Source organism: Neoarius graeffei, chromosome 2 (genome assembly GCF_027579695.1).
Source record: "Neoarius graeffei isolate fNeoGra1 chromosome 2, fNeoGra1.pri, whole genome shotgun sequence".
NCBI classification, from domain to species: domain Eukaryota; kingdom Metazoa; phylum Chordata; class Actinopteri; order Siluriformes; family Ariidae; genus Neoarius; species Neoarius graeffei.
In genome coordinates this window covers 67,323,849-67,346,318 of record NC_083570.1, presented here as the reverse complement: position 1 = coordinate 67,346,318, position 22,470 = coordinate 67,323,849, and the positions used below count along the sequence as shown (strand labels likewise).

The following is a 22,470-nucleotide window of genomic DNA, read 5'->3' as shown; positions in this document are numbered from 1 at the left end:
CTTTTCCTCAGTCTGATCCGTTATGTTTGCTAATTGACAAACCACAAATCCATTTACCTGCTACTGTATCTAGCCTGAGATGCACGTCTACAAGTTTTCAGGATATTGATTTTAGAGTTTGGTTGTTTTTTTTTTTTCTGTCTTATTAATCCTGTGATCCAAAGCTGCTTAAGCATCCTTACCACCAGGGAGCCTGTTATTTCGATGTTGTAGGGTAAATGGCATGAGAACAACATTTCACTGACACTGATTAAATAATTGAAATTTAATTCTCTTGTCACCATCTATTTAGTTGCTACAAGTTTCTGTTGATCAGACAGTAACAGTCATAGCTATAGTGTTGTTTTTGCCCAGTTAGTGCCACTTGGCAAGTCTTTATGTAGGCCACTAAGTTCAGGATAATAATCACTAAAAAGTCAAAAATGCAAATTAAGGCACCAATACGCCGTGTAGTCAAGACCATGTCTGGCCATCTGACCTACATTTCCCTACTCAAGTGCGTAGCCTTTCATGTCTTAGACTGGATTAAAGTAGAAATAATTTGTAGAGAAACCATTCTTCAGATGATTTTACAATAAGACACTACTTCTCATGTGTCACTAAAGTAATAACACAAATCTTAATGCATTAACTGCTTATTTTAAAACTGACCCTTACTTATTTCTTCAAGTATGCACTGAGTAATTCTTAGAGGCCCTTTAAGGAGTGTGTTGTGATGATCAGTCTGGTTAGAGACCGCTATAAGCTATTGGACTTAAGCCAGAGATGCAGTGATGAAAGACCATGTGAAGCTGATTGAACCATGAATACTAAGTTGATCTTAATGGTAATTTCAGTGGAAGTGAAGTGTGGCACATACCAAACAACTGGGTGTCTTGAGGCTGTAATCGACAGATTTGTCCTAAGGGCAAACGTTCAGCTTCATGACACAGAAGCATTATTGATTTTGAGAGAAATATTTAAAGAAAAACAAGCAATTAACACGTTATAAGAAATAAAATATGATGCAGCGTGCATGTAGGAAAATAACGTGGTACGAAGCAAGGTGGAGTTACTGCAACCATCTTAATGTTGATTATTTTCCAACAGCATGACCTCAACAGCACTGTGATATAAAATGTTTTAACACATTAGCTGTAAATTTGCTCATGAATAGAGACTTTAGGTAAATCTGTATATTACTACCACAACGATGCAAAAGAAGGTAAAAATGGAACATGAGAAGAATAAATTCACAAGCTAATGTTGTGTAAAGCAGAACTTTAAGTTTTGTTTAATCCTACATATAGCAGAAACCAGGTGTATGTGCAGTTAAATCAGTGACCGTGTAATATTGAGACTTCAGAAGTATTAGAATAACATTTTCTCTACATTGTGTTTTTACATACAGTGTAAAGCACTACAGCCTTAACAGCAGTAAAATATAAAAATCTAGCCATATAAATAGAAATTTGGTCCATTGACTTGGTTGCTATAATATTTACAAATTAGAATATTATTTAATTTTCTTGTTTGAAAAGTGACTGAAAAAGCCACAGTCTTTGTATTTACATTCATGTAAAAAAAAACCAGTGTGGCTCTTGTCTGCTACAATCTATACTCTAAAAATTAAGCCTTATTAACAAGTGACTTTACCCTTTCAAGGAGCTGTATAATATAAATATGAATTTCCTTTGAAAAATTAGTAAGATATTAGTACAAAGACGAGCCATAGACTTTATAAGTCTAATATTAAACTGAATCGGCTTTGTAACGAATGTACGAAGGCACATGTCAAGTTCCAGGGTGGCACTGTGTTTGGTGAGCTCATGTGCACGTGGGATGTGATCAGGTGTATAAAATTTTTTTTTTTTAAAAAGGAGCAGCAGGGAGAAGATTAATAAGAGCTGCATGCACACATTGCTATGGTCACACCAGGGATTCCAGACTATCTGCGGCACTTGCAGTGCCCCCTGGGAACGTGGTGGTGTTTTTGGAGAACTGGAGGGCTTTTTCATCTTCTTGGGTGCTGACCAGACTCAAAATGGCTTTGTAGAGGAACTGGTACTGTTCCTGTTAAATAAATCAAGACAGAACTGTTTTCCATTTGTTTCTGTTCAATGTAGCACATGCTGCAGTAATAATAAAATGGATTGTTTTAATGGATTAAAAGCAAAGCGCACAATGTCAGTGAAGATCCCAGGCCTCATCAGGTTGGTCATTTTGGCCACCAGGTAAACATCCACAGAGCCTTCAGCCTCCAGCTGCTGGAGCAGGGTGTAGAGGGCACAGAACGTCCCAGCTGTTACACCACCACAACTGCACACACAGCACAATACACAAGATTTTTATCTTTGGGGTTTAGCTTGGGATATAAAATGTACAGCTGTGACAACACCACAGAATGAGTAATGATATTCAGATTGTACCGGGGCATGTCCCAGACCTCACAAATCACTAGTTTATTTACACAAAAGGCAAGTAAAGATGTTGCAGAATTTTGGAGTCATGTGCAGCCCTGCATAGACGTTTCATTTTTACTTCAATTTCCGTTCTTAAAAGTTAAATGTTTTGCTCAAGCACACACCACTGGCACTCGTGGAATTTAAACTCCTAACCTTCCAGTAACTAGTGCAGAACCTTGGACATAAACCCAGTTGCCTGATTGTCAGAGTAAATAAATGATAGTGTGTCTTACAATAAAAATACATTTTCAAGTAGATCATTTCAAAAGCAAATATATATCCATTATTTTAATTTGAAGATAAAATGCTGATTAAAATGCATTAAAGGTGCCCTTCCACCAAAAATGTTTAATACTGGCTCTTTTTGAAATACCATAGTTCACTCCGAGTTGCATATGCATGCTGTATGTGAAAATGTAATTCTACCCCCATTCCCTGTATTAGCTTATGAAAGAAAATAGTCGGAAAAACGAGCGGATCAGAAAAAGCTATACGAAGTTACGTCACTTCGAAAATTAGTATTCATGGCCTCGCCCACCTTGGCTTGCGACCGCCCACGGGAAGGAAGTTCGGATTTAAGCGCGAGGAGAGATAGCAGAGCCCATCTCGTCAGTAGCTAACGAAGAGGACCTAACAGCAAGCTGAAAACATGTCTGAACAAGTTCGTGCCTGTGTTATTTGTGGCAGTAACATATCACCGCTGCATTTCTTGCCCAAGATAGAAGAGCTGAAGAAGAAATGGTTGGAATTTATCTTTGGAACACCACCAGCGAAGTATAATGCAGCGTTAGTACTGTGTTCTGATCATTTCAACCACAGTGACTTTTCAAACTTCGGCGCCTTCAGTAGTGGTTTTGCTTCGAGGTTGCATTTAATCTCTGGATCTGTACCGTCAAGACGATCGACTGCCAGCTCACAAGCTGTAAGTAAAACATGAACTTTTTGTTCGAAGGTTTTTGTTACAAAATAGCGTGTTCATATTCTCCACGTTAGCATGCATGACATGGTCACAAGCTAGGCAGGGATGAGAGTTTTCCACTTTTCAGCGGATCTCCGCTTTTTCTGAGTAAAAAAACAACCTTTTTATATTATGCCAAATCTGTTGAGAATTTTTTTTAATTAATTTCGGGGGGTTGGGGTATGTTCCTTCATGCTGTTCAAACTTTATTAAGTCCAACGATGTTTACACATTATTTGTAAGTCGCCATCTTTAGTCTCATTTAAATCTCGTTGAATGTGATGTAAAATTCGTGTTATCTATATTGTTATTGGTCAAAACATTGATGTCGACACCATAATAGCCAATCAAAACAGTTTTTACAAAGACACCCACATCCGTTTGTTCTGACCCACTGGAGGTAGCGTCACAGTGCTGTTAGCCAATCAGAGGTAACACGTTTACTGATTGCTGTTAGCCAATCAGAGGTAACACGTTTACATGTCATGAATATTAATGAGTAAGAGCAGAAATCCTGTCGTTCTCCTGCCACCCACTCCTCCACCAAACTAGAACAGCCTGAAACAGGAGAACCACAGCATTTTTTTCACCAAAACCGGCTCACAGGGCATTCATTCATACTAGAGACCACCGCACAATTAATGAAAAAATGATGCAAGGAGACCTTTAACTCATTTTGATTTTATTGAAACTTGGGTTGAATGTAGAAATTAGAATCATAGTCATGAAAGTGTTCCGGATTTTCCTGGAATTCTGGATTTTTAGATTTTCATGAAAATTCCTCCGGAGTTTTTCCGCTAATGACGAAATACCCGGAAACTTCGGATATTTGACAAAACTCTTGAAAATCTCCGGTTTTCCAAATGGAGAAATTTATTTTTCAGATTTTTCACGTTCCTTAGATGCAGCGTAATACTTGGCATCGTCCTTGCATGGGCGCAGTCCTTAAATAGCCCAAACATAGTTCACTGATTAAAGACAGGTGTTCTTTGTTAATGGCGCGCGTGCCCAAGGCACGCCTTCAGGTGCACGTGCTAAGGTGTGCAGGACTGACACCATTCTGCGCAAGTGCAACACAATCACACTAGAAAGCATGTTCAAGCTGCCAGTGTAGCTGCAGACTTTTTAGTTGCAAATTACAAGTATTTTCTAGTGTTAATAATTCGCCATGTCAAAACAAGCAAAACTTTCCTCCTTCTTTCGACGTGAAGAGAGGTAAGCAATTTATTATATATTTTTTTCCCATCAAAGTTGCATTTTGTGGTTTCGAAGCTAAGTTTTAGTGCCGTTTCTAGAACACAACATCAAGAAAACGTGGAAGAAACAACAATAACGGAAGAGCCGGTTTCTAAGCTGCCTAAAACTAGCAATGGTAATTTATTTTCTCATCTCATTCATCTCATTATCTGTAGCCGCTTTATCCTGTTCTACAGGGTCGCAGGCAAGCTGGAGCCTATCCCAGCTGACTACGGGTGAAAGGCGGGGTATACCCTGGACAAGTCGCCAGGTCATCACAGGGCTGACACATAGACACAGACAACCATTCACGCTCACATTCACACCTACGGTCAATTTAGAGTCACCAGTTAACCTAACCTGCATGTCTTTGGACTGTGGGGGAAACCGGAGCACCCGGAGGAAACCCACGCGGACACGGGGAGAACATGCAAACTCCACACAGAAAGGCCCTCGCCGGCCACGGGGCTCTTTTTTTTTACAGAATGCACTCAGGCTGCCAGTCAGTGTGTGACACACACACACACACCCTACGCCCCTGCTTTACATGAGAAATTTGGTATTCATTGGTGTGTTTAAATTTACAGACAATACGAACTAATGTAAACAATTGGCTTCAACTCGCATAAATATGAATTGGAAATGTTTAGTTCACTTTAGCTTCTGCAAACGCACAACTCTACTAAAAGATTGATAAACGAGGCTCAATGTCCCCAACACTGAAACCTGAAAGCTTTAGAAACTCTAACAGACCTTTACTTTTTAACAGCACTGTTTTGGGATTTTGCTGAGTTTACCTTCAACTGTCTGATTTTTTTCAAAGTAATGAACTGTGTAGCAGGAAAATCACAGCATTTTCTAAATGCACTCCTGAAAATTACTCATTAACTAGGGGAATTATATTTGATATTTTTGACATGTTAATCATTAACGTACATGAAAGAAAAAGGCTTAAAAGTTATGTTGTTTTAGTGAAAATAAGTACTAGAATGCACTAGAATGCAGGGTTTTGCGTGTTATGTTATTAAAATTACAAAACAACTGGTTACCAATAATAAGGTTGTGCTGTTGTGTAAAATCCAAAAGTAGTTGGCCGTTTCGGTTGGTAATCTTGTGCAATGAGAATCTGTTTCTCAACTGGGCATTGAAGTCTCCACATACGAGCAACATTGCTTGTTGTGGTACATTTGTTACCACTCTGTTCAGGCATGAGTAGAAATCATCAGCAATTTCATCAGAAAGACCGCTATGTGGTGCGTAACAGGATACAATCACTGTCTTGGGGTTGCCTTTGAATGTAGCAACTATCAAACGGTCGCTGTATTTCTTAACTGACGTAAGTAGTGGTAACAGATTCGATTGAATGCAGAAGCCTACGCCTCCGATTGAGGCACCACATTCGTTTCTTGTAGCAGATGCAGTGAACAGTGTGCTTTTCCCGAGGCTACAAGCGATAATTTCTGGTTCTGAATCAGCGTGCACTTGGCGATGTTCTTGGATACAGGTGACTACAATGTTATAGTCATTCATGAGCTTATCTAGCTCAACACGAGATGATAAAGAGCGGAGGGATCTACAGTTTAATGTAGACACTACAAACAGATTGGTTGGTCGTGATAGGCCCTCTTTCAGCTTCAGACGATCGGAATTCGGACTTTCCGTAGAGTTTGGGCACGAATCGTCATTCGATGCTATAGCAGCAATGTCTGACTGTGTGAGAGCCCTTGAATCAAGGGCTTTAACCTTGGAGTGATTTTTTGACTTTGTCATGACTTTTTCAATTGGCTTCGGATTTGACCGATGATATGCGGCTCGCCACACCTGCATATAGCAGTAGTTACCTCACTGAACTAGTTGGCCCTGGCCGTTGACTTAGCAAACAGTTCATCCGCCCAGCGTCTCGTGCCCCCCACCGTTGTCTCCAGCTGAGATCTACCGCTGGGGAGCCAACTGCCTTGCTGCATCCCAAGGCAGGTCGTTACCATTGCCCCGTTAGCCAGACCAAGTGCAACACCAGCCTGTCCGCCATGGGTGGCCCTACCAGACTACTTGACCAATGCTTCCAGCCATCCACGATTTAGGCCTGACACAGAAGCTAGTCTTTTGTCCGACGGCATAGCCTGATGAGGCAATCCTGGTCTGTTGCCACTCCCACACCAACTATGAGGAGGGGTTGGGTTTCGAGGGGTGGACCTACCGTTCACCCAAGGGCTCTCTCTCACAAATAGACTTTTGTTTGTACCGGAAGCGCTGGCGCAATAGTGTCCACGATTGTCAAGCCTACTCAACATCAAACCCTATCGGAAGTGACCATCGCATTGTTTCAACTTTTGTTAAACTTAGCCTGCGTACCACAAAAGCTGCTAGGAAGAAGAAGTTATATTGGACCTCAGTGATGACTGACTCCCAACTTGCTTCTAAGATCGACACCAGCGTAGTAACACAATTCAACCACCTTCCTGAAGAAGAACAAAGTTACTCATCTTTTATCAAGATTGCAAATGAAGTCGGTGCGGAGCATCTTCCACCAAAGCCTTGCCCTCCAAGACCTGTTAGTGTCCACCCTTCGGTAGTGGCAGCTCGCCAAGCCACTCTGCATACCTCAACAGGTCAAATTCAATCTGCTCAGAATCATCTTCGTAGGACATTTGACCACCACGAAGATAAGCGTATTAATGAAATCCTCAGTACCTTCGAATCTGCAGCAGCTGCCTCAGCTATCAAGTCTGTCTGGGAGCTCGTGAAGAAACTTTCCGGTAAAAAGTCAAGTAATCCCATTTGTATTGAAGGAGATGATCGCTTGCACATCTGGGAAAATCACTTTGAAAATTTGCTCAATGTAGATCAAGCTAGTGTAAATACTGATCAACCAGTTGAGAAAGTCTTCGATCTGTTCCAAGAAATACCAACTGGTGAATTATCACAGGCAGAAATTGACGCTTCTATGAAGGCAATGAAAAACGGTAAAGCTCCTGGACTTGACGGTCTCCCACTTGAGTTTTGGAAAATGCCAAAGGTGAAGAAACAACTCCGTAAGTTCTGCAATCAGACTTACTTTGGCAACCATCCTGAGGAATGGGGTCTTTCTGGCCTAGTTCCAGTCCCCAAAAAAGGAGACCTTAGACTGCCAGACAATTACAGAGGCATCGCACTGTCACAGATTGCGTCAAAAGTCTATAACCGATGCCTCCTGAATCGAATCCGGCCAGTTATCGACAATGTCCTCAGGAATAACCAAAACGGATTCAGACAAGGAAGGTCCACTACCTCACACATTCTTGCCCTCTGCCGTATTGTAGAAGAGCTGAAGAACTTTAGCAAGGAAGCAGTCATAGTTTTTATCGATTTTCGAAAAGCATTCAACTCAATAAACAGAGAGAAAATGCTGCAAATATTAATTGCTTACGGCATCCCAGAAGAAGTGGTTGAAGGACTAAGGGTCATGTATAACAACACCTCTGCTCAAGTTATCACCCCAGACGGAATGACTGACCCCTTTCTTATCAATACCGGTGTACTACAAGGTGATCCACTTACACCCTTTTTATTCATTATCTGTCTTGATTATGCCCTGCGAACTGCAATCCGAGACACTGATGGACTCACGTTGTACAGACGTCGTAGTAGACGATACCCAGCACAGACTCTACCAGATCTAGATTATGCTGATGATATCGCCCTCTTGGAGGATACTGTTGTAGAAGCTCAAGACCTGCTTCGACGTGTAGAAGACGCATGCAAAGCTATTGGCCTACATTTGAATGCCTCCAAAACCAAATACATGCATCTGAACCCTACATCCCAACAGGGTGTATCTGCATCTGATGGCTCCAACATTGAACGTGTTCAAGATTTTAAATATCTTGGAGGGTATACAGATTGCGACCATGATATTGAGTCAAGAATTGGTCAAGCTTGGGGCGCCCTACACTCTTTAAAGAGAGTCTGGAAAGCTCCAATCAAAAAGTCTACCAAGACAAAGGTCTTCAAAGCTTGTGTAGAGTCCATACTTGTCTATGGCTCTGAGTCGTGGGCATTAAACAAAGTCAGGAATGTAAAGTTGGACGGAACATACACAAAGATGCTGCGCGCCATCTACAACGTATCATGGAGGGATCATATCCCGAACACACAATTGTATGGCCCACTTCCAGCTCTATCTCAAGTAATTCGAAAGAGGAGGCTTGCCCTAGCTGGCCATGTGACCCGAGGAAAGGAACCAGCCAGCAAGTTACTGATGTGGCAACCAGAAGGAAAAAGAAGAGTTGGTCGTCCTCGAACTACCCTCAAACAGATCATTGAAGATGATACTCAGCTTTACTCAGACGATCTCATCAATGCAATGCATGACAGAGAATTTTGGAGGAAGAACTTTGTTCTGGCTTCACCGGAGTTCAAGGACAATGGACGACTCAACACCGGAGTTATTAAAATATTTTCGGGGGACGTTGCCGCCCCGCTCCCATATCTTAGTTTGACTTTCAGGGTTTTTTTCTTTGCTCCACTTTCATCTCTAGAATCAGCATGAAGGTGAAACATGCATATAATCTGTATTTTTTTGGTGTGAGATGTGGTGTAATTTTTAAAATCCATTCATACAATACCTGATATTATTTTTGCACATTTTTATGACCTGTACTAATTTTTGCATTTTTTTTCTTTGGCATTTTCCCCAAATCGTGTACTAATTTAGTTACATTTTGGCAAAGCTGATAATTAGCCAGTAATACATACTGAGGGAAATCTAACTGTAGACCTGCTTGATTGACAGTACTTATGCTTTTTTTTTTTAAAACTTTATCTGTATTTCAGTCACACTGATTAGAAACTGAAATTAAGAACTAATGATATGCTATAGATTATAATGACAAAAAGATAAATGAGACAAAAGGATTAACGAGGCTTGTATAGAAAGTAAACTTGTACAGCAGTACACGAGATGTAATTTTGTTTAGTTCCATCCCATTCTATAAAAATCAAAGGTAAAGTGAGAACATACTCATCATGTAGAATCATGGGTCCCTCTTTAGTGGCCTGCTCCCCTCGAATTACACTAATAAGCTCAAAAGTCTTGCTGATTGGGCTGTCTGGGTTTGGCCAGAGAGGCGTGCGGTAATGCCTCACTTCTAGAACGTAGTCATCCTTCAGAGACAGGAAGACAGACAGACAGACAGACAGACAGACAGAGAAGAAAATCAGAAGAGCGTGTGTGTGTGTGTGTGTGTGTGTGTGTGTGTGTGTGTGTGTGTGTGTGTTGGACAGTAAAAAGTGAGCATGTGTGGTCTGCTGCAGTAATTGCGTGTGCAGATGGAGAGGTGTGAGATCTGTGAGAGAGAACAGATGTGTTCGGCTGAGACATGCTCAGTGTTTACAAGGCTCAACTCTCAGTCTTTTCAGCAGCCATGTGCTTCTCTAAACGAACGCCACAGTTATCTGGCACCAGCTTGCAGCCATATTCATAATGAGTGCTGATATATGTGATACATATTCTCTAATAGTGACAACTCTGACAGAATATATACAGTAGATCATCTAAATGCTCACAGTGTAAGGGTGTAACACAATTACACTATCTGTATCCATTCAATGCTCCAAATAGCAGTATCTATATCTGTATTTGGAGTTATACCCAGTGGACATAGGTTTATTTCTATGAAATGAAAAACTAACTATACCACTGTGCCCCTGGATGCACTGGAAAACTCTGGGAAAAAGACAGAAGTGGAAATCCTAGCACTGTGAACATGGTCTGTTAATTCTTGCCCTGACAGCTCCTCAACCTCAGCTACATCGGTCAAGTTCATGATTATTCTCAAGTAGAGATGTGCAGAAAACTGTTTTGTTTTTTAAATCACATGCTTTTTGTTTTGGAATTGTTTTGTTCCAATGCACACCTCTTATCTCAACCCTCGTGAACCTTTCTAACGACAGACAACTGTTCAATTCAAATGTATTCATATTTGATTAAATGCCTACCACAGACGATGAGTTACAGTGACTCTTCATTGGCTACTTCATGAGGTCAGGACTCCGGCTGTGGGCAAGTGTGCAAGACAAACTGACAGATTTACCTGAGAAGCTTCCAGAATATAATCCTGTACAATCAGTATCTCCTCATGAGACAGACACACACGCTCCTCCCCTCTTAAGGACACCGTGAACATTTTACAGCTAATAGGCTGGTCTCTTCTGGGCCAGAACATCACTGGTTCTGTCGCTTCTGTCTGTGAGAGAGAGAGAATAAACAACAACTGTATAGCAAAATCCCCAGTGTTGAATTAATGCCTGTGAAGTTAAGAGAACACCTGCAATGTTGAATTTCAATGATCATTTATCGCCATCTGGACCACTGTGTGTGTTAGTGAAACACGGTTTTTACCGTAGCTGGATCGGGTAGTTTGAAATTCAACCCTGGACTAATCTGGGATAAAATTTGCTACTATACTTATACTATAGGTTTTTTCTGTAACTAGGCCTGTCATAATGATTGCATAATCAGACTCCAAACTCACGTTTCTACATTAATACTTGTAGTCAGTAAATACATTATTTGTTCTCAATTAATTTCCTGACTATATACTGCTGTGAAATCATACTTTAATTATTATTATTATTATTATTATGAGTCAAAGCGGGGCGGCACGGTGGTGTAGTGGTTAGCGCTGTCGCCTCACAGCAAGAAGGTCCGGGTTTGAGCCCCGTGGCCGGCGAGGGCCTTTCTGTGCGGAGTTTGCATGTTCTCCCCGTGTCCGCGTGGGTTTCCTCTGGGTGCTCCGGTTTCCCCCACAGTCCAAAGACATGCAGGTTAGGTTAACTGGTGACTCTAAATTGACCGTAGGTGTGAATGGTTGCCTGTGTCTATGTGTCAACCCTGTAATGACCTTTTGCCCGTAGTCAGCTGGGATAGGCTCCAGCTTGCCTGCGACCCTGTAGAAGGATAAAGCGGCTAGAGATAATGAGATAAGATGAGGTGAGTCAAAGCTCTGAAAGCTATTCCTTCATTCAACTTTAATAAGTGCTTTATCCTGGTCAGGATCGTGGTGAATCCATAGCGCTTTATCTTGCCAAGAACACAAGGCGAGAATACACTCTGAACGGGACACTGTTGCATTGCAGGGTATCATGTACACACTCATGCCTGTAGGTCACCAACTGGAATGTTTTTAGGAGGAAGGAGGAAATCAGGGAACCCAGAGAAACTCACAGACGCAAGGAGGACAAATGAAACAGACAGCCATTAATCCAAACTCAGGATCAAACCAGGGACCCTGGTACTGTTCGACACCAACACTACCTGCTGTGCCACTGTGTTGCTGATTGCAACTATGAACACTATTTTTTGTGTGTGTGGCTTACAAAGACTAAGAAGAAAAACATGTCAAAGATGAAAAGATTTACTACCTACAGAGTAATGCATTCATTTTCATAGAATTTACTACTGAAATATACAAAACATTTTCAAACATTTCAACATTAATTTGAAACGTTTCTGAATAAATAAGAACAGAATACTCATCTCATCTCATCTCATCATCTCTAGCCGCTTTATCCTGTTCTACAGGGTCGCAGGCAAGCTGGAGCCTATCCCAGCTGACTACGGGCGAAAGGCGGGGTACACCCTGGACCAGTGGCGGATTTAGCAAATTGGGGGCCCCAGGCGAAGGTATGTATGGAGCCCCCCTCATCCGATCCGAAAAAAAAAAAAATGTACCGACTGCATGGTGGATAGGCAGGTAAAGCTAATCTATAGGGAAGTAAAGGTTGGAGAGGAGAAAAAAACATTCCCCTTTAAACCCTGCATACACTTCTTTACTCCAAAATGAAGATGGAAAGCAGAGAACACACAAAGTGTAGCACTGCACAAACTAATAGTCATGATGGAACCCAACAGAGAACAAGATTTCAGATAACATCTGTCTTTGCCAAAATGCCAGAAAAACCAGCACTGTTTATTTTTTTTTAAAGATCAGAACATTTCAAACATTCTATAAACAAAACTATGTACATGATTGTGTGTTTGTGTGTGAGTGAGTGTTTCTCTGTGTGTGTGTGAGTTAGTGTTTGTGTGTGTGTGTGTGTGTGTGTGTGTGTGTGTGTGTGTGTGTGTGTGTGTCAGCGTCTTTTCGCTTTTTTCTTTTTTTTTGATCCGCTTGGGTAACTCCTTTTCATTTTCGCGTTGTTCAGACTCCTGTCACTATGTGTTTACCTTTCGTGCTGCGCAGCGTTATGGACTAGTCCATTTCATTGTGAAAGTATGTGTAGGGACAGATAACCATGAACTGGACATTTTAACTACTACTTCAACGTATTTCTTAGGAATATTAGTAAAATGTACCATACTTTTGAAGTGTTCATGAATCATGATAAGGGGCTTTTTCTTTTTCTTGAGGTTGGTTGGGGGCCCCCCTACTACGACCGCTGGTGGGGGGCCCCAAGCAGCCGCCTACCTATGCCTCTATGTTAAGACCGCCCCTGCCCTGGACAAGTCGCCAGGTCATCGCAGGGCGAACAGAATACTCATCCAACATTAATAATAATAATAAAGTCTTAAAGAAGGTTGAGATAACTTACCAGGCTGGTGCCATCAGGGAGTGAGACTATAACCTGGGCGTTGTGGTCCCAAACCATCCTCCAGAAATCCTTCACTGTGCTTGGCAGGGGATTCTGGGTAATGATGTACTCATTGCTGTGCTGATATCCCTGTAACAAAAGCCCCAACATACAGAGAACACAAATATAAAATATGGCTAAGAAAAGAAAGGGTTTTCCAAATACCAAAATAGATGTAATATTTTTAACATCTAATCTTACTTTAATTGTAACTTTACTATTAAAACATGTGATGCAACGCAGACTGATTTTCTGGATAACAACACTGCACTTTAGAATTTTACTTCTCCCTTAATATGTTTTAACCTCATTAAACAGCCTCCTGAAAACAAAGCTGTGAAATTATTAGAACTGTATCAATGGCTCACCATAATATAAGAAGCATTGATGTAGTCTGAGGTCTCTTCTGATGTTGTAGACAAACACACTCTGTATCTATCCACTAAAACACACCAAGTACCATTAAACTGGGTTACTACTGTAATTATTCTATATGATTCTTACTGATTAGAAAATCTGCATTTGCTTTCAACTGATACTGCAATCAGATTTAGTTATACAGCAAGTGAAACAATAAAATCCTAAGATCAGGAGCCTCATGACTTCTTCGTTCATGTTAATCCCTTCCATAATCACAGTACCTTCATGATGGGTGTTGTACAGTTCTGGGAACTCACCAGGTATCAAACACGAGCTCCTGTTCTTGTCTTTGTTGCAGTCTTTTAAAGCAGCAGTGAAATCACCCTGCTTGGTACTGGATTGACTCACCAGCTGAAAAAAAACAACAACAATAAAAACACAACTACCCATCAAACATCAAGGATAAAAAACAAAACAAAACAGTAAACCAGTCAGAAATCATACCCATGTACCACTCGTTTCTCTTTCTTCCCCTCTGTTTGACTGAGCCTGCTTGACAGAGGTGTAAAGGTGTACTTCCAACAATTACTTTGTTACTGTACTTCAGTGTTGTTTTTAAGTATCTAGACTTTGAGTTTTTCTTTCACTTAATACTATAACAGATAAGAATGAGACCTAATACCTCCCACTGTAATATATCTGTTGCTGCAAGTATTTTATTTTCGGTCACAACAGTTTGTAATGTAACAGCTAGTTACTATCATTCAACTAGTTAACATGAGGCAGCACGATGGTGTAGTGGTTAGCACTGTCACCTCAGAGCAAAAAGGTTCTGGGTTCGAGCCCAGCGGCCGACGGGGGCCTTTCTGTGGGGAGTTTGCATGTTCTCCCTGTGTCCGCGTGGGTTTCCTCTAGGTGCTCCGGTTTCCCCCATAGGCCAAAGACATGCAGGTTAGGCTAATTGGTGACTCTAAATTGACCGTAGGTGTGAATGTGAGTGTTAATGGTTGTCTGTGTCTATGTGTCAGCCCTGCGATGACCTGGCGACTTGTCCAGGGTGTACCCTGCCTTTCGCCTGTAGTCAGCTGGGATAGGCTCCAGCTTGCCTGTGACCCTGCACAGGATAAGCGGTTACGGATAATGGATGGATGGATAGTTAACATGAGGGATATGTTGTTGTTGCAGCTACTAAGTCTTATGTACACATACATGTCAACCTATACGGAATGTCCGTATTTTATACGGATTTGATTCAATAAACGTAGTATACGGGCGTACAAATAAAGTTATACGGATTCTTTAAAAAAAACTTCAATATTTATTTAGAGCTATAATCAATTCCCACGATGATAAAAGAGCGCATAACATTTACAAACGTACTGTACACCACAGACAGCCAGTAAAGAGTCTTATGAAATCGCGCGTTATCTTGTGGTAGCGAGACTTTGTTCCACTTTTGATCATGCGCACACCGCATTGCGAGAATCCCGCCAACCGGGAAGTAACATTTTGTTTGAAAAGCGTATTTCCACCTGAGCGACTTTCACTGGCGACTGAAAAGATTCTGAATGGGCACTCCAGCAAGATCAACACAGACACTTGCTGTGACATGGAGCCTAGTGAGGTATTGGTGCAGACTGCTAAAAAAGCTGTCATGGAGTACAATTCAGAACATTAGAGTGACACTTTGTGTTTTTGTCAAACATTGGAGCTTTGTATTCATTCTGAAGGTTTATTGTTATTAATATTGAATAAAAAGTAACTTGGATATATCATTGTTAAATATCATTCAAATTTTAGGTAAATTATTTTAATTTGCATCTTATAAGGATTTTATAAGGGAAATACGGATTTTGGAGGTTGGTTATACAGGTTTGACTGACCAAAAGGTTGACATGTATGTGTACACTATTTTACCATTAGTAACTAAAACAAGTGCATGCTGTGAGGCAGATATTTTTCTTTTACATTCACTTTCATATGTTTAGTACATTTAAAGGCAGGGTACGTAATTTTGTAGAAATTAACAGTAATGGGCTAGATTTTGAAAGTATCCAACCAAAAAATCCCACCCCCTCCCTTCAGCCTTCCCTTCAGTGTTTGTGGGGATAGCACACCGTTGTCATATCCAACTACCTCATATCTAAACACCAAACATCATCATAATGAATGTAAACAATAAACATGGCTATTGTACTCACAGCTGTCAACTAGCTAGCTAGCTTTAGCAATATGTGCGCAATATGCTTGCCTTGGCTTGTGGAAGACTCTGGTCATGCGCAGTGAATGCATGGGCAGGGTGTGCGCGGGTCGGTAGGCAGACAGGCAGATAGGCCATCCAATCATTTAATTCTGACTGAATGAAATGATTTGATGGGCTTTTTACAGCCCTGCAACTGCCACAGATGACAGATTTTTTTTCTTTTTATTGTCAGATTAATTCATTGCTGTTGGGATTTGTACCTCAAGAAATATAACTAAAATGCTTCTAAAAAATTAACTACCCTGCCTTTCAAAGTTTGTAGCTCTCAAATTAGTGAAAAATGTGAAGCTTTAGATGTAGATGTGTATTAGTATTTGAAGAAATTGCACTTGTGAGCAAATAATTTGAATATGTTTACCACCTCTGTTGCTTGGATTTCTTCATACCTTAAATTGCTTTTCCAGGCACATTGTGCATGAAGGGCCGGTGGTGAGTAGGTCATTAACATAACTATGAACATGACTAGTGGGCACATCTGTCTCTCCACTTAGGATTGCTTCCACCAGTGCATCATGGATGAAAATGTATTGCTCCTGTAATTGTGGAAGAAAACAAGACTGACTGACAAACACCCTGAATTCCATGATCGTGCCATTACTTATTAGCTTCACAAATTTGTATTAACTGCGTTTGATATTATGATTAATAATGAACAAAAAGAAGCATAGAACATACACTTACCAACCACTTTAACAGGAACATATGTACCCCTGCTCATGCATGCAGTTATATAGTCAAACATGTGGCAACAGTGCAATGCATAAAATCATACAGATACAGGTGAAAAGCTTCAGTTAATATGTGACTGCAGTGATCTTGACTGCGGCATCGTTGTTGGTTCCAGATGGGCTGGTTTAAGGATTTCAAAAACAGCTGATCTTATGGGATTTTCACACGTAACAGTCTCTACAATTTAAGTAGAATTACAGGAAAAACAAAAAATATCCAGTGAGCGGCAGTTCTGTGGGTGGAAATGCCTTCTTGATGACAGAGATCAGATAATCACTCTTTACAACCATGATGAGCAGAAAAGCATCTCGAAATGCACCACATTTGAAACCTTGGTGCAGAGCAGCAAAATCCCACATCACTTTCTACTCCTGTCAGCCAAGAACAGGAATCTGAGGCTACAGTGGGCACAGGCTCACCAAAACTGGACAGTTGAAGGTTGGAAACTCAGACGATGTTTTCCCATATGACTGGCTGACTGTATAATTGCATGAATGAGCAGGTGTACAGATATTCCCAATAAAGTGTCCGTGTGTGTATGTTTTCAATAGTTATTTCCATTAGCGGTCATTAGCTTGATCTCATACCTCAGTCTGTACCAGGTAGTTCCTCTGAGTGCGGATGTGTTTGAGAAAGCCCATGATGTTCACCTGACCCTGCTCTTTGATCTGCTTCATCATGCTGTCCAGGACAATGTAGGTGCCTGTTCGCCCCACACCAGCACTATACACACATACACACAATCATAACACAAGATTAATAGTTAAATAAGTCATAAGTAGAAGGTGGAAAAGGATGGTGGAAAGAATGTAATACTAGTATTGTGGTGTGCACGGGCGCAGATAGAGGGGGGGACGGGGGGGGGGGGGGGGGGGATTCGTCCCACCCAGATTTAAATTCACCTCGTTCGGTCCCCCCCACTTATAAGGAGGAAAAAACGTCTATGCTGTCTTTCTTTGCATAAGGCAAACCTCACGGAAAAATCAAAAGACTAATTACCATTCGGTTTATTGAGGTGCACAGCAGTACAGACATAGTTGCAACTGCGCAGACTGCACGGGTTGCGAGCTCGAGCTTGGTTGCTATGGTTACCCACAACAAGTTTGACAGGCATATCGGGGACAGCTCCTCCTAGTTCAGGACCCCAACACGGCATGATGAAGGGTGCCAAAAGGCAGAAAACGATTGCATTGTTTTTTCAAAAAAAAAAAAATGGCTGTAAGTAAACTGTGCCTTACTTTATCATATCACCTTGCAATTTTTTGATAGTCTGTTCAAAGTAATGTCGTAGTGAAAGTAAAATCGTACGGAGTAGAGATGCCTTTCTGGTAGCCTCCTTCTTTCGGTGGTAGCCTGTAGATACAGTGCTCAGAAGGCAGTTTTAATGTTTAATCTGGCGTTCCCTGCCATAATTTCAGCGAGCATATTGTTTCATAAGGAAACTTTGCAAAGAGTTGTTGACTGACTGCCGCTCACGCAACACACAGGCATAGTTAGAAAGTCAGGATGCACTGGTTTACACCTTACACACACACACACACACACACACACACACACACACACACACACACACACACAGCCCAGCCTCTCGCTATGTTTAACAGTTGGAACTTAGCGGTTTTAAAACTAGTTTTGCAGTTTTGCAATTTCTATGCGTGATGATAATGTGTAAACTTTGGATTTCCATAGGCTATGTTAAAATGTTATCACTGTCCTGGCCTGCAGGTAGTTCCTGGTGATGGCAGTGAGGGAGGTGAAATAACATGTATACACACTACCGTTCAAAAGTTTGGGGTCACCCAGACAATTTTGTGTTTTCCATGAAAAGTCACACTTTTATTTACCACCATAAGTTGTAAAATGAATAGAAAATATAGTCAAGACATTTTTCTGGCCATTTTGAGCATTTAATCGAGCCCACAAATGTGATGCTCCAGAAACTCAATCTGCTCAAAGGAAGGTCAGTTTTATAGCTTCTCTAAAGAGCTCAACTGTTTTCAGCTGTGCTAACATGATTGTACAAGGGTTTTCTAATCATCCATTAGCCTTCTGAGGCAATGAGCAAACACATTGTACCATTAGAACACTGGAGTGAGAGTTGCTGGAAATGGGCCTCTATACACCTATGGAGATATTGCACCAAAAACCAGACATTTGCAGCTAGAATAGTCATTTAGCACATTAGTAATGTATAGAGTGGATTTCTGATTAGTTTAAAGTGATCTTCATTGAAAAGAACAGTGCTTTTCTTTCAAAAATAAGGACATTTCAAAGTGACCCCAAACTATATATATATATATATATATATATATATATATATATATACACAAAATGGAATCATTTGCTGACAGCTCAGTCCCCCCCAGTTCAAAAATCCTATCTGCGCCCCTGGTGGTGTGGACACATCCACAGTGGATTAATGATGGTATGTAGATGGCATATATTGTGAATTGGCTGTATGGTTTAGTGAATTATGGACCTCTGGAAAGAATACTGCTGTCGACAGCAGCCTCACAGCAAATAAGTTAAATAATAGTCTCTAATTCCTTCATTTCGTCTTAATTAAACATCTTCTGCATATCAATTTGAATTTATTACCTTTTTTCAATAACCATCAAAAATATTTCCCTTTCATGACATTACGAACATGTATTGAAACTTTTATATGTGATTCACCTTAGGGTCTAAACTGCATTCTATTTATAAACCTCATTTGTACAATAAAACTGGAATTAATCAAATGTGCGTAGGCAGCATGTACGCGCAAGTAATGAAGCCTAATAAATACCAATTGTGTGTAACCTCTGTGTTCATGCTTATTTAAATACAAACACAGCCACAATTAACTACATATGGAAAGTAAGCATTGTCAAAGGGTACCTAAAAAGTCATTGTTTGCTAGTGCAAAGGAGAAGCATTCAAACAACAACAACAAAACTTTTCTGAAACAGATTTTGATTAATAAGGGTTCATGAAGCTGTTTTGGTGAATATTTTTATGTGTTAATGTCATTATTAATATAATATGCTTAATACTGTATTTACCAAATGCAGACTCAGGGAACCGAAACTCTTATGATTAACATAACTGAATGTATTTTCTAATGGTGCTTTAACAGTTACATCAGTGTAGTCAGTAGCCTGAGTGATTGATGTCAGGAAAACCAATGATTCTGTGGAATCCTAGCCAAGTAGGGAGTGATATTTTTTATTACACTATCAGGTTGCACTGGGCTGCTGTTTAGGATGTTTAATAAAAGACACGGAATAGAAAAAAACATTTACAATGTTTATGTCTGGCATGTGAAAAACGAAGGGTTGGTTTATTTTAACAACTGCTCTGTTTTTCATGGTTACTGTATACTACTTGTTAGGACAAGGGTGGCACAGTGGTTGGCACTGTCGCTTCATAGCAAGAAGGTTCTGGGTTCGAGCCCACTGGCTGACAGGGGCCTTTCTGTGTGGAGTTTGCATGTTCTCCCCATGTCTCTATGGGTTTCCCCCACAGTCCAAAGACTTGCAGTTAGGCTAACACACTACTCTAAACTGCCTGTAGGTGTGAATGGGTGTGTGAGCGTGCAGAAAGGAACCGGCCACTCTACTGCTGCAATTCTGGCCAAGCCAAGCAAACATGGTTTGCCTCAAGCCTGGCTCAGGTTCAGCAGTGACAACGACAACAACCTGTTAGGACTTCAGGAATATCCATCCATTATCTGTAGCCGCTTATTCTGATCTACAGGGTCGCAGGCAAGCTGGACTACGGGCGAAAGGCGGGGTACACCCTGGACAAGTTGCCAGGTCATCGCAGGGCTGACACACAGAGACAAACAACCATTCACACTCACAGTCACACCTACGGTCAATTTAGAGCCACCAATTAGCCTAACCTGCATGTCTTTGGACTATGGGGGAAACCGGAGCACCCGGAGGAAACCCACACAGACACGGGGAGAACATGCAAACTCCACACAGAAAGGCCCTCGCCGGCCGCTGGGCTCGAACCCAGGACCTTCTTGCTGTGAGGCGACAGTGCTAAACACTACACCACCGTGGCGTCCCTTCATGAATATCCTATTCATTATTCGATTATTATTTACTATGCTTATTTAAATCAAAACCAAACTCAAATGGTTTTCTTTCCCACACACAAGTTAAAAATAACCTAATCGTCTTTCTCAGCTCTGCATGAGGAAGTTATTTTAATCATAGGACAAAAAATTAGTTAAAGAATACATTTCAGTGAGTAAAAAACACAAGTAAACACATGGTAAAGCCATTACATATGATATAGGAGGGGTAGGAAGAATATCACATGCCCCTTGTTTTTTTATTTTTAATGTTTTATTTTCCACCTGTCACATTTTAAATAGGGGGCAGCACAGTGGTGTAGTGGTTAGCGCTGTCGCCTCACAGCAAGAAGGTCCTGGGTTCGAGCTCAGTGGCCGGCGAGGGCCTTTCTGAGTGGAGTCTGCATGTTCTCCCCATGTCCACGTGGGTTTCCTCCGGGTGCTCCGGTTTCCCCCACAGTCCAAAGGCATGCAGGTTAGGTTAACTGGTGACACTAAATTGACTGTAGGTGTGAATGTGAGTGTGAATGGTTGTCTGTGTCTATGTGTCAGCCATGCGATGACCTGGCGACTTGTCCAGGGTGTACCCCGCCTTTCGCCCGTAGTCAGCTGGGATAGGCTCCAGCTTGCCTGCAACCCTGTTGGACAGGATAAGCGGCTAGAGATAATGAGATGGATGGACATTTTAAATAGCTTGATATAAAATGTGTTATAATTATATTTATGTCTTTCCACTTTCTGTACTGAATAATCAAGATGCATGCTGATTGTTCAATTTCAATGGAAAACTGAAAAAAAAAAATCTAGTTTGAGATGGGATCTGTAGTTTAGTTCTGATGCTATGTTTTCAGACCTACCTGCAGTGTATCACTATGGGCCCCATGTCCTCAGTCCAGGCTCTAGAGGACTTGCGTACAAATGAGAGTACAGGCAAGACACACTCAGGCACACCCATATCTGGCCATTGTGTGTAGTGGTACTGCACTACCATCCTCTCATTAGCACGACCTTTCTGAGAACCCTAGGAGCAGGTGAGAGCAACGGAATGGCAATAGACAGAAAGGGGGGGAAAACAACTCAAATCAAAATAGGAAAGGCAAAGCAAACACTGTATTTACATATGGCTAAAACAAAAAGTATGAAAGGTTTGATAAATTAGGATACTTTGCATGATCGTACCTTCTTTACATGTGTGTTTCGTACAGTGAAGGTTCTTTGGGTGTAGTAAGCCATGACCTTGGTGCTCTTAACAGTTACAAGGAAATGGCCATATTCTTCTTGGCTCTCCAAAGGCCAGTACTGGTCACATTTTCTCTGTGAGAGAGACAAAATAAGCATTATCACAAGGAAAAACACAAATGTACCAAAAGCATGAGTCATTATTAAGATCAATCTGTCATTAGCTTGGCGATGATGGTGTTTGTGAAAGGTCTGACACAGGAGACAGTGTAAACAGACAGTGTCAGCAGCGAACACACTGACATTTTAGAGCTCTTCAGAAGAAGGATTTAGAGACACTAAACGATAGCTCACTCTGCCTTTCTCCACCAGATTTGTGATCATGATGATTATGCCAACATTCTGCTCCCACACCATCCTCCAGAAGTCCACAGTGCTCGACTTCAGAGGGCCCTGAGCTGCTATGTAGGCCCTCGGTTTATTAAAACCCTGGGTGGGCAAGAGAGACCCAGAGAGAGAGGAAAGAAATCAGTGTAATATAAGACATTTGGTGGCATATAATAGCAGCAATCTGCTCTGTATTTGAAAATTGGGATTCACACTTTGGTATGTGATTATGATAAAC

General features: G+C 41.1%; 1 protein-coding gene across 7 annotated transcripts in view; it reads right to left on the bottom strand.

The window, feature by feature from the left end:
- Positions 1-1,258: 1,258 nt before the first annotated feature.
- Positions 1,259-22,470, bottom strand: part of ptprz1a (protein tyrosine phosphatase receptor type Z1a) — a 126,151-nt gene continuing 104,939 nt past the window's right edge. For 4 of the 7 annotated variants that reach the window (XM_060914761.1, XM_060914758.1, XM_060914759.1 and 1 more), the window contains 12 exons: positions 22,200-22,334; positions 21,846-21,980; positions 21,524-21,687; positions 17,188-17,323; positions 16,258-16,404; positions 13,926-14,019; positions 13,617-13,690; positions 13,210-13,338; positions 10,710-10,862; positions 9,638-9,780; positions 2,163-2,298; positions 1,259-2,052 (listed from right to left, as the gene is read on the bottom strand). In XM_060914761.1, the coding sequence (XP_060770744.1) occupies positions 1,909-2,052; positions 2,163-2,298; positions 9,638-9,780; positions 10,710-10,862; positions 13,210-13,338; positions 13,617-13,690; positions 13,926-14,019; positions 16,258-16,404; positions 17,188-17,323; positions 21,524-21,687; positions 21,846-21,980; positions 22,200-22,334 (1,590 nt within the window). In that variant the 3' untranslated portion in view covers positions 1,259-1,908. Of the gene's footprint in view, positions 2,053-2,162; positions 2,299-9,637; positions 9,781-10,709; positions 10,863-13,209; positions 13,339-13,616; positions 13,691-13,925; positions 14,020-16,257; positions 16,405-17,187; positions 17,324-21,523; positions 21,688-21,845; positions 21,981-22,199; positions 22,335-22,470 lie in introns of those variants that run through there. The other 3 variants (XM_060914762.1, XM_060914765.1, XM_060914763.1) reach the window with 3 other exon arrangements.